This window comes from Oncorhynchus masou, chromosome 9 (genome assembly GCF_036934945.1).
Source record: "Oncorhynchus masou masou isolate Uvic2021 chromosome 9, UVic_Omas_1.1, whole genome shotgun sequence".
NCBI classification, from domain to species: Eukaryota; Metazoa; Chordata; class Actinopteri; order Salmoniformes; family Salmonidae; genus Oncorhynchus; species Oncorhynchus masou.
In genome coordinates this window covers 69,189,208-69,201,702 of record NC_088220.1, presented here as the reverse complement: position 1 = coordinate 69,201,702, position 12,495 = coordinate 69,189,208, and the positions used below count along the sequence as shown (strand labels likewise).

The 12,495-nt window shown below is 41.2% G+C and overlaps 1 protein-coding gene across 1 annotated transcript; it reads right to left on the bottom strand.

Moving 5' to 3' along the window:
• Positions 1-7,672: 7,672 nt before the first annotated feature.
• Positions 7,673-11,024, bottom strand: LOC135545299 (collagenase 3-like). The gene is made up of 10 exons (XM_064972921.1): positions 10,896-11,024; positions 10,288-10,532; positions 9,927-10,075; positions 9,549-9,674; positions 9,305-9,460; positions 9,073-9,193; positions 8,835-8,968; positions 8,504-8,663; positions 8,174-8,277; positions 7,673-8,061 (listed from the first exon to the last, which is right to left on the bottom strand). Exons 1-10 carry the CDS (start codon positions 10,992-10,994, stop codon positions 7,961-7,963), a joined length of 1,395 nt encoding a protein of 464 aa, XP_064828993.1. The 5' UTR covers positions 10,995-11,024; the 3' UTR covers positions 7,673-7,960.
• Positions 11,025-12,495: the final 1,471 nt, after the last annotated feature.

Sequence of the window (12,495 nt, the reverse complement as noted above, 5' to 3'; positions counted from 1 at the left end):
TTGAGGGTGCCCCTTCTTTACGGATTTGAGGTTGTACCTGGTAGGTTCATTGATAATTTGTGTGAGATTTAGGGCATCAAGCTTAGATTGTAGGATGGCCGGGGTGTTAAACATGTCCCAGTTTAGGTCACCTAACATCACAAGCTCTGAAAATAGATGGGGGGCAATCAATTCACATATGGTGTCCAGGGCACAGCTGGGGGCACAAGGTGGTCTATAGCAAGCTGCAACAAAGAGAGACTTGTTTCTGGAAGGGTGGATTTTTAAAAGTAGAAGCTCAATATGTTTGGGCACAGACCTGGATAGTAAGACAGAACTCCGCAGGCTATCTCTGCTGGAGATTGGCAGTTTTGTCTTGTCAGAAAATGTTATAGTTAGGGATGGACATTTCACGGTTTTTGGTGTTCTTCCTAAGCCAGGATTCAGTCATAGCTGGGACATCTGGGTTGGCAGAGTGTGCTAAAGCAGTGAATAAAACAAACTTAGGGAGTAGGCTTCTAATGTTAACATGAATGAAATCAAGGCTTTTACGGATACAGAAGTCAACAAATGAGAGCACCTGGGGAATGGGAGTGGAGCTAGGCACTGCAGGGCCTGGGTTAACCTCTACATCACCAGAGGAACAGAGGAGGAGTAGGATAAGGGTACGGCTAAAGCCTATAAGAACTGGTCGACGAGTACGTTCAGAACAGAGAGTAAAAGGAGCAGGTTTCTGGGCACGGTAGAATAGATTCAAGGCATAATGTACAGATAAAGGTATGGTAGGATGTGAATACAGTGGAGGTAAACCTCTGCATTGAGTGATGATGAGAGATGTATTGTCTCTAGAAACATCACTTAAACCAGGTAAGGTCACCGAATGTCTGGGAGGTGGAACTAAAGGGTTAGCTAAGGCGTATTGAGCAGGGCTCTACAATAAAATAAGGCAATAATTATCAACCAAAACAGCAATGGACAAGGCATATTGACATTAGCCGGGGCAAGCAGGCTAGCAGAAGGGCCTTAGAGGGACGTTGCGATGGAAGAAGTCAGTTGTAGCCCCTTCGTGCGGTTATGTCGGCAGATCAGCCATGATAGATCAGCAGGGCTCAGTGTAATAAAAGGGTCCAGACCAATTGGCAAAATAGGTATAGTCCCCCCCCCCCCCCAAATTATTCAGGTAACAGTCCTGTGTGGTCTAGACAGCTACCGGGCCTCGGCTAGCAGGCTAGCAGATGGGTATTCAGGGAACGTCGCGACGTGGGAGCCAGTTGAAAAACCCCCTCGGGCGGATTACGTCGGGAGTCCAGTCGTGAAGGATCGGTGGGGCTCTGTATCGGCAATAAAAGGGGTCCAGGCCAATTGGCAAAATAGGTATTGTAGCCCAAGGAGTGGCTTTGTGTCATACACAAAGTAGATGTCCTAACCGACTTGCCAAAACTATAGTTTGTTAACAAAAAATTAGTGGAGTGGTTGAAAAACTAGTTTTAATGACTGCAACCTAAGTGTAACTTCCGACTTCAACTGTCGATTTTTCAACAACTCCACTAATTCTTTGTTAATTAACAAACTATAGTTTTGGCAAGTCGGTTAGGACATGTCGGTGTTTATTGACTGTACTTTTGTTTATCCCACGTGTAACTCTGTGTTGTTGTTTTTTGTCGCACTGCTTTGCTTTATCTTGGCCAGGTCACAGTTATAAATGAGAACTTGCACTCAACTGGCCTACCTGGTTAAATAAAGGTGAAATTATTATATATATATATATTTTTAATAGCCCAATACAGTGGCTTCCGAAAGTATTCAACCCCCTTGGCATTTTTCGTCGTTTGTTGCCTTACAAACAGGAATTGAAATGGATTTTGGGGGGGTTTGTATCATTTGATTTACACAACATGTCTACCACTTTGAAGATGAAAAATATTTTTTCTTGTGAAAAAAACAAGACATTACACAAAAAAACAGAACTTGAGGGTGCATAACTATTCACTTCCCCAAAGTCAATACTTTGTAGAGCCACATTTTGCAGCAATTACAGCTGCAAGTCTCTTGGGGTGTGTCTCTATAAGCTTGCCACATCTTGCCATGGAGATTTCTGCCCATTCTGGTGTACAGCAATCTTTAAGCCATACCACAGACTCTCAATTGGAATGAGGTCTGGGCTTTGACTAGGCCATTCCAAGACATTTAAATATTTCCCCTTAAATCACTTGAGTGTTGCTTTAGCGGTATGCTTAGGGTCATTGTCCTGCTGGAAGGGGAACCTCCGTCCCAGTCTCAAATCTCTGGAAGTCTACAAACAGGTTTCCCTCAAGAATTTCCCTGTATTTAGCGCCATCCATCATTCTTTCAACTCTGACCAGTTTCCCAGTCCCTGCCGATGAAAATAATCCCCACAGCATGATGCTGCCACCACCATGCTTCACTGTGAGGATGCTGTTCTCGGGGTGATGGAAGGTGTTGGGTTTGAGGAAGACATAATGTTTTCCTTGATGCCAAAGAGCTCAATTTTAGTCTCGTCTGACCAGAGTACCTTCTTCCACATGTTTGGGGAGTCTCCCACATGCTTTTGGCGAACACCAAACATGTTTGCTTCTTTTTTTCTTTAATTGAGCGATTGCTTTTTTTCTGGCCACTCTTCCATAAAGCCCAGCTCTGTGGAGTGTACGGCTTAAAGTGGTCCTATGGACAAATACTCCAATCTCCGCTGTGGAGCTTTGCAGCTCCTTCAGGGTTATTTTTGGTCTCTTTGTTGCCTCTCTGATTAATGCCCTCCTTGCCTGGTCTGTGAGTTTTCGTGGGCGGCCCTCTCTTGGCAGATTTGTTGTGGTCCCATATTCTTTCCATTTTTTAATAATGCATTTAATGGTGCTCCATGGGATGTTCAAAGTTTCAGATATTTTTTTATAACCCCACCCTGAACTGTACTTTTCCACAACTTTGTCCCTGACCTGTTTGGAGAGCTCAGTGTATATATACTAAGATCGTATGATACTTATATTGCACACAGGTCGACTTTTATTATGACTTCTGAAGGTAATTGGTTGCACTACATTGTATTTGGGGGCTTCATAGCAAAGGGGGTGAATACATATGCACGCACCACTTTTCAGTATTTTCTTTATTTTTTATTTCACCTCAACAATTTGGACTATATTGTGTATGTTCATTACATGAAATCCCCAAAAAATCTATTTAAATTACAGTTTGTAATGCAAAAAATAGGAAAACCGCCAAGGGGGTGGATACTTTTGCAAGGCACTGTACTCTTCTTCTCCATTGTGCATGACACATTGACCACCAACATTCTGTCACTAGGACAATATCTATATTTGAATGTGCACTTTGGTTGTACCTAAGGAAAGTCAGTCTCACCCTTAATTTTATTGTTTGGAATGGCATGTTTGTCCACTGACGCTCCCTGGCGGATCCCTTCTGCTCCACTCAGGCGGATTGTGGGCTTAACATAAATCTTCAATAATATTCCAACCGGAGAATTCCTTTGTCTTTAGAAATGCAATGGAACGCAGCTACCTCTCACAGGCACGTGTGAGACTGAGCTCATGGCCTTCTGCCAGACCTCTTACTCAATCAGCTCTTATTCTCTCCCCCTTCACAGTAGGAGCCTGAAACAAGGTTCTAAAGACTGTTGACATCTAGTGGAAGCCTTAGGAAGTGCAATCGGACCAAATTTTGCACTGTATATTGGATAGGCAAAGACTTGAAAACCTACAAACCTCAGATTTCCCACTACAGGCCACTAACAGAGTTAACTACTCACAACTAAGGTGGAAAAACAGGCTGCCTAAATAGGATTCCCAATCAGAGACAACAATAGATAACTGTCCCTGATTGAGAAGCATACCCGGCCAAAACATAGAAACAGGCAACATAGAAATAAAGAAACTAGAATGCCCACCCTAGTTACACCCTGGCCTAACCAAAATAGAGAATAAAAGCCTCTCTATGGCCAGGGCATGAAATCATGACTCTCTGAGTTTGTTACACAAGTGACTCATTGCTGCCTGTGATCAAAAAATCATGTATTTGTGCTTGACAAAGCAGAACTGATAATGCTAATGTCATAAAGTAATTCGCTTTGCCTCTGTGACTGAGACGTCTGTAACACCCTCTTCAGTTCAAGTCAAAAGTCAAAGCCCTGTTTTGGGGAAAGAAATGTAATGCACTCACAATGTCTCTTTTCTGGCACTTCTCTATGGGTCTTACTCAGGGACAGCGTTTCAAATTGTGGTTAGAATTTCCCTCCAACTTTTCCTCTGACTCAGAGACCATGACCTGTCCAGCTGGCTGGGCTGAGCCTGATGGGAAAGATAGCTATTGGCTCTGTCAGCATCATATTAGAATGTGTGAAATGTGTGAAAGAATAATTTTTAGAATGGCATTTTATGCAGTACACCATTAGGTATGTGTATTGGAGAATACATACAAATACAGATTATAATCTCATTCAATTTACGTTCACATTTACATTTCAGTAATCCATCAGATGCTCTTATCCAGAGCAATTTAAAGTAATGAGTGAATAAATGTTCGTACTTCTAATCCAGCCATCTTTATTCAAATCTATACTGAACAAAAATATAAATGCAGCATGCAATAATTTCAACAATTTTCCTGTTCATATAAAGAAATCAGCCAATTGAAATAAATTCATTAGGCCCTAATCTATGGATTTCACATGACTGGGCAGGGGCGCAGCCATGGGTGAGCCAGTCCCACCCACTTAGGAGCCAGTCCCACCAACTGGGAAGCCAGGCCCAGCCAATCAAAATTTGTTTTTCAGCACAAAAGGGCTTTATTACAGAGAGAAATACTCCTCAGTTTCACCAGCTTTCTGGATGACTGGTCTCAGATGATCCCACAGGAGAAAAAGCCAGATGTGGAGGTGGTCTGCGGTTGTGAGGCCAGTTGGACGTACTGCCAAATTCTCTAAAACGGCTTATGGTACAGAAATTAACATTAAATTCTATCGCAACAGCTCTGGGGGACATTCCTGCAGTCACCATGCCAATTGCACGCTCCCTCAAAACTTGACACATCTGTGGCATTGTGTTGTGTGACAAAACTGCACGTTTTAAAGTGGCCATTTATTGTCCCCAGCATAAGGTGCACCTGTTTAATGATTATGCTGATTAATCAGTTTTTTGATATGCCAAAACTGCCAGGTGGATGGATTATCTTGGCAGAGGAGAAATGCTCACTAAAAGGGATGGAAACAAATTTGTGCACAACATTTGAGAGAAATAAGCTTTTTGTGCGTATGGAATCTTTTATTTCAGCTCATGAAACATGGGACCACCACTTTACATTTCAAATGTATAGTTTTTGTTCAGTATATTTTATTTCCTGATAGGGAACGTGATGTGTGGTGACAGATTGGTACATACAAAACATTTAACTACATAAAAGACAGAAACATGAACAAAACATGCCCTGTATATTAAGAGGGGGTGAATTAATAGTTCAGACAAACTGATTACACAAGAGAGTTATGTTATTATGTGTTTGTTAAATTTTCTTGTCATATAGGAATTCCTCACACTTAGCCATACCCTCTTTCCAAACCCTATCTAATCCAGCAGGCCTGATGTGTATTCACTCTCACAATAATCAGATCCACTAACTGTTCTGTTTGGAAGGGAGTGTGTTGAACTTTGAAGGGCTTTTGACACTCAGTAGTGGTGGTCTGAGATGGGGGTTTTCCTAAGGAAAAGGGACATATCCTGAGATTGCATGGCCTCTCTCTCTCGTTTCCTCACATCTGGTTTCCATCAGAGGTGCCAAAACTGGAGTTACTTCCAGCAAGACACAATAGAGCACCTTCATGCAGGTAACCCTAGTCGTTGCTTGGTCGTTACTCTGCCTGAAGTGTTTTCTTAACACAAGTCATTCTCTCATTAGCATTTTAAAGTCATTTTCTTTAGGGGTTTCATTGTGTTATTGCGCTACATGTTACATTTCCAATTCCACAGTACATTGGGTTCACTGACAGACAGTAAATGGCCGATATCAGTCAGAATCAGTAGGGCAACAATATGAAACATGACCGGATTAGTTTTGTATCATGTTGAGGCCTTGTGGATGTTTTCCTATATCTTCTGAGCTATGGTTATGAGACCTGGAATGACTCCGCAGAGGGACGTTCCACCGGCCAACAACAGCGCCTGTCTCAGAGAAATCAATGACGCAGCTAACGAGGAAATGAGAAGACAAGGGGCCTTCTCTGTAATTGCATCCACATGGTCGAGCCCAAAGATTAAGCTTTTTAAGCCTATGAGCTTCATTACTATTTTTGTTTCAAGTCTTGGAGCCTGTCTGGGACTCAGAAGCCTCATGCTGATTCACTGATGCATCACAGATCCCCATTATGTAAAGAATCCCTTCTGATCAGTTCAACTCAACAACATGTACTAAGAATATACCTACTCGATTGAATCTCTCTTTGCTCACTCTAACATATATATTTGTATCAATAGACTTGATATTATACTTTTTACTCTAGGTGTAGGCTATGGATGGCTTGACAGAAGTAACTACAACAGTTAAGCAACATAGGCTGGTAAAATATGGCACTGATAGGGTTGTCAATATTCCCATAGTTGAGCTAAGAGGCATAGAATGTGGGTCTCAACACAGAGCTTGTCTTGTAAGAATCACAGCATTTAATTAGTGACACATGTTACTCACATGTTAAACCACCATTCAGACTGAGCTCACCGTAAACCACCATTCAGAGCAGAGGAGGCTGGTGGGAGGAGTTATAGGAGGACAGGCTCATTGTAATGGCTGGAATGAGCCCGTCCTCCTATAACTCCTCCCACCTGCCTCTTCTGATTCAGACTGAGCTCACAGTAAACCACCATTTAGACTGAGCTCACATAAACCGTGCTGACGTACTGCCCTCTTGTGGTGTAAACATTGTCTGGCCTATGACAATACAAGGATCGATCCATGTAAAAACAAGCAGGAAGGGCACAGAAATTCATAACATACACCAGAATGGCAGAGCTATGCTAATTAAGCTGCCAAGTCATCCCTGTTACAGTATTGATGTCAAAGAGGGACTTTTTTGTAGCACTTTGGCAGCTGTGGCTGGTGCTGTGTAGGTGGTTTGTGTGTACTTGTGATTTGTAAGCAGTCTTTTATGTGGTCTGCTCTATATATCTTGTTGACTTCCTGAACACAATGACCTTAGATGATCCAAGACCAACAGACTCTGTGGTAGCATGACCATGCCTGCCAAAATAGGCACCCAGTGTAGAATGTGGTCCCAAAAATCCCCATCTCTCCCCATCCCTGTCTCCATTTCCCTCCATCTCTTACCAAATTTACCATTGCTTCCCACCTCTCTCACCATTTTTTTCCAAACTGGGAAACATCAACAGCTGTATTTTGTCTTGTTACAGAAAAATCTTATTTTGAGCATGATGTAGGCCTCCGCATAAATCTTACAATGTTTGCAAATCACAAAAACTCATACAATACCATTTGTACTCATTAATTTATTCATGAAAATGTGTCATTAAATGAAGTAGTAAAAACATTCAGTCTATAAAATGCATGAGCTCATACTTGAGTTTGTGTTTCCTTGACTGCCACCTGTTGGTGGATCTGCAACACAACAATCCAATTTAATTTGCTGGAATCTATATTACTGTAACCCCCCCCCCCCCCAAGTAACATTTCTATCTCGAGAGAGATGCAATTACAGTATTATACAGTATAACAGAGTGATTTCTATTTCAATATTACAACAAGTGATGTGAATATTGTGCCACCATAAATCAAGACCCAGTATAATGGTTTCTGCATTAGTTTGATGCCTAAGCCATCCATTTTACATAACATTTTCCAGCATCCTTTGAGATGAGTTAGAAATAACAATGACAAGCAGGTGTCCAGCACAAATGACCTATGGGCTATGTTTCCCATAACATAACAGTAGTTCTCCACCAGTGGATCAGCAGTTGAGAAAGGAGTTTGTTCTAACAATCTGAATGACCTTCCTTGCACTGTAGCTGTATTCAAATTGTGTGTGTTCATGGAAGAAATGCAAATATCCTGCAAGGAGAAAGAAGGGTAAATATGTTAGAGCTATTTATTATATATTCAAAGCAAATGCAATGGAAACGTCATAATAAAAATAATATTACAATGTATGATATTGATATACCATATTGATATACAGCAGCATCCACCTCCTCTGCCATTCCAGGGAAATCCATCTCAATGGATCTTGGGAAGCCGCTGTCCATTGTGTTAGTCTTCTCATTATAACTGTCAATAAAACACAGCCAAGACTATAACCTGCAATGAACAGTTATGTTTGCAGATAAGACCTCTCAACCAGACCAGACCAGGCTAGACCAGACCAGACCAGACCAGTCCAGACCAGACTAGACCCATGCCAGACCAGTCCAGACCAGACTAGACCCATGCCAGACCAGTCCAGACCAGACTAGACCCATGCCAGACCAGTCCAGACTAGACCCTACTGTCCTACCTCCAGTAATGTTCCTCAGAGAACAACAGTGTCTTGCCGGTGTCTGGGATGTACACAGCAGCATCCACCGTCCGCACGGTCTTGGGGAGTCCCAGTTTATGGATGTATTTGGGGTAGCCCTCCACCAGGTTATAGCCATTCAGAGCCCATATTCTAATACCTGGAAAAATATGAAAATTTGTCAACAAAATTAACCTATGCCTCTATACCGACATCAACTTTATTAGATATCTACTGTATACATGACATAAATGAGCAAAGCAGAATTGTAGTTGTATATTCATGATGACAGAGGACTATGTCAGAACAATGTTGCCAGCATTAAATTTACCACTGAATATGAAGACTATGTCTTTCTCAGGGTACTCATAGGCAGCATCCACTTTGTTGGGGAGGGAGGGCCAGGTGGATTTGATCAGGGTTTGCTCAGGCTCTGCCAACTGGGGATGGAGACGCCAGTAAAACCTGCCATCAAATAGAATACATCAACACACATTCATTTTGTCCATTATAAGCTAATAGTTTTTGCAGAAAATGTTTTTTTTTTCACGAATGGACACACTCCCTACCTGTCTTTGAAGATGATTGTTTCTCCTCTGAGCTCAGTAACAGCATCAAAACTCAACATAGGGTCACATTTGTTAGGGGCATCTGGCTTCGGCTTCACTTTCCTGTGCCTGGGGTTCGGGCCTATAGGTTTGAACGACATAATGAACATTTTACAATATGACGTGTATGGAATTGTATTAATTATTTCATTTTCTGTCTACTTCTGTTTGGGTTAATAACTGGAACACTGACCATAAAGAGCTTGAATGCCGGTGATATCATCTTCAGACAGTGGGTAACCCTGGCTGTAGGAGTAGACTGGGTACATCAGAGCCCCAGGATCAGTAGAATGGGACAAGCCAAGGGCATGGCCAAACTCATGGGTGGCCACCAGGAAAAGGTTGTAGGCTACAGGGGAGGCAATATGTTTTTAAATAATCATCGATTACATGTCATACATTTACCTGATCCCCACATAAATGGACAAAATATTTACCGTCTGAGTCTTTTGACCAATGTTCATCTTCATCAAAGTGTGTGTCTCCTCCAATGTCTCTGCCAGGGGGATAAGCATGGGCTAAGAGACCGTCAGGGCCGTCAAAGGGGTTGAAGTCTCCATGTTCTAAAGACAAGGAAAGACCAGGGAGAAAATGATGTTTGAGGATGGTTTCAGTAAGTGTTCCCAGCATGCCAGCATTCACTTCATTTCTTCTATGACGAGGTGTTGCACAACCCTAAACAAGGATCACTGAATGTTTAACAAAACTACAGTAATATGATCAAACTAATCAAGATATTCTCCAAATATTCTGTATGTATAGTCTTACTGAGAAAAATGTATCAACTGTCGGCCAGAATAAAGAAATGGGTCTACCTTTTTTCCCAAATAAAATCATGATGTCAGCCTTCCCCTCATGCAGTTTGTTGAAGGTCAGAGGAGTGACGTCAGCCCAGATGCTGAAGGCGTTACGGATAGCTCTGTCCACATCAGCCTTCTTCAGATCAGGAGTATAATTCACTATTCTGAATGACCATTCAATGAGAGGAACCATATCTTAATTCAAAAGAGACTTGACAAGTTTTATTTAAAGAAATGAAAGATGATAATATCCATTGAATCCAAGGTCATGTGGTGTATGTGGATAACATTAACATTATTACACCAAATACCATAAATAATTAACAAATGAGGCTTATGAGACACTATATCACTCAGAGTGTTTGAGAAGCTTCACCTGAAGGTCACACTGGTGTTCTGCCATTTCAGGTGTCGGGGGAAGTGGTTGTATTCCTCCACGTCAGGGACACCACACCTGGCCATGCTCATCAGCTCCTGGGTGTTAGCGTCCAGGCTCCCCGTCACCTGGAGGTTGAAGAAGGACTGCATCTCCCTGATCTTAGCCTGCATGGCGTCTGAAGTCCTGTCGGTCTTTGTTCCCTGAAGTCCAGCACGAAGGTTGTAGAACCTGCGGAGGTATTTCTGAAGAGGAAAGCAATAGCATAAGTTAACAGCTTCATGATATGTAGCTGTTCATGCATAGTCATATGGAATGGATGTAATAAAAACAAGTGGCAATGTAAGGAGCAAATTCACAAATGAAACAGGTTAAAAGTGTTCAATTTGAGAGGTTATAGTATTTCAACATCTTCTGGCATTGTCTAATTAGCAATTTTGTTTAAATAAAACAAAGATACTTTTGTTTATACTATAAGTGATTGCATTCATCCTTACTTAGAGTATAGGGATAACTGTTAAATCAATAATAAAAACATAAATATTCAGTGAACCAAACAGACATTGATAAACAAAAGGACATCAGACCCACAGCTTTAGTTTTCTTACCTCGGCTAATAGCCACTTTTTAGTCTCCTCCAGTGATGATAGAGGCATAGCAAATGACTGAGCAACCACCAGAAGGAGCAGTAAATCTGTGATTTCCATCTTGTCTTGTCTTGGAGGTGTCCAGCTCAGTGACTGCCTGGGGCCAAGGAGCCAAGACTGTATTTATACAGTGTTTGAGTGTTTTTTCTAAGTGTGTGTGATTCATGTAAAAGTACCTGGCCACTTCCTCCTCAAAGACTGGCTGAAACTGCTGGTAGGTCAGAAAATGGAGTACTTGTGGTTTAGTAAACTGCTTTGAACACACCCGAATATGCAGAATATGTTTTTGCCAAATGTACATGACAATTTCTTTTTTGTCAATGATAACATATGGCAAGTTACCAGTCTCATAACATTTGTGTTACTATTTTATGTTCTTCAAAAGAGAAATACATCTAAATGTCTGTATAACTAAAAAAGTATATTTGGCTTTACAGAAGAAAGTAAATTAAATATTTGATCTTAAATGGTAAAGTACATTCGTCTTGATGAGTACACATTTAACTTTCAGACACCCATGACTGTGATACACTTCCATGTTATTTTGAGCAAGACAGAGGATGACAGTTGGTGGCGATAGATAAAACAGTTAAAGGGATAATCTACTCGAAATACAACCCAACCTAATTTTCCACGTGCTGGTAACTTGGCAGGACAGAATGTTCGTACCTACAACAGGATACGTATTTCACATTTGGTCACTGATATTACTTTATGTTTTAGATTCTATTGGATAAGGCTAGCCTGTGTTTTGTAGAAGCAGAGTTTAAACTGGGGCAGGGCAGGTTAAGGCATGCTGCATGCCCTGTCACTTGTATGTCTGCTGCCTCTGTGAGTATGTGTGTGTGTCTGTGTGTGTCACCACTTGTGGTCATCTGTCTGCTGTAACAATGGAATTCCTGAATCCAGACTCTGAGCCAAGAGGAGTATTTTATGGCAATTCACAAATAACATGACAATTAAGCAGCCTTACAACCGGTATGTAAAGAACAACCTTAACTGCAATTAACCCTACGTTTGTGAAAGAGTTCATTGGGGTTAAAAGCTTGCCAAACATACACAGTGCACCTGTTGGAGATGCTGTTAAAGTCTAATATTGGTATTTATGAATATTGGCTGATGCTATTATACTTATATCACTGTTTTATCGCAGATACATATGGCTATGTTGAGAGAGAGCATGAGCCAAACTGTTTTAGACTGTGGTAACAGAGCCACTGAGTCATATTGAGGAGAAGGTTGCTGGGGGATTTTTGCAACTAACTAAGATGGTCACCCACATTAACAAACACAACTAACTAAAACATAAATAATACATTCAATTAAAACATTAACGTATCCAATAATACATTTATATCACTGATGGTAGAATGATACAAAATATATTTGCCTTTAAAAATGCTTATTTATTGATTAGAGGGGAACAATGGGGTCTTTAAATAACAATGCAATTTACAACTTGATAAGAGCTATTGATAAGAGCTAGGTAAATGAGTAATCCGTTTGAATAAGGGCATTGTAAATATAAATTACACTTATTTTACATATACCAGTCAGACAC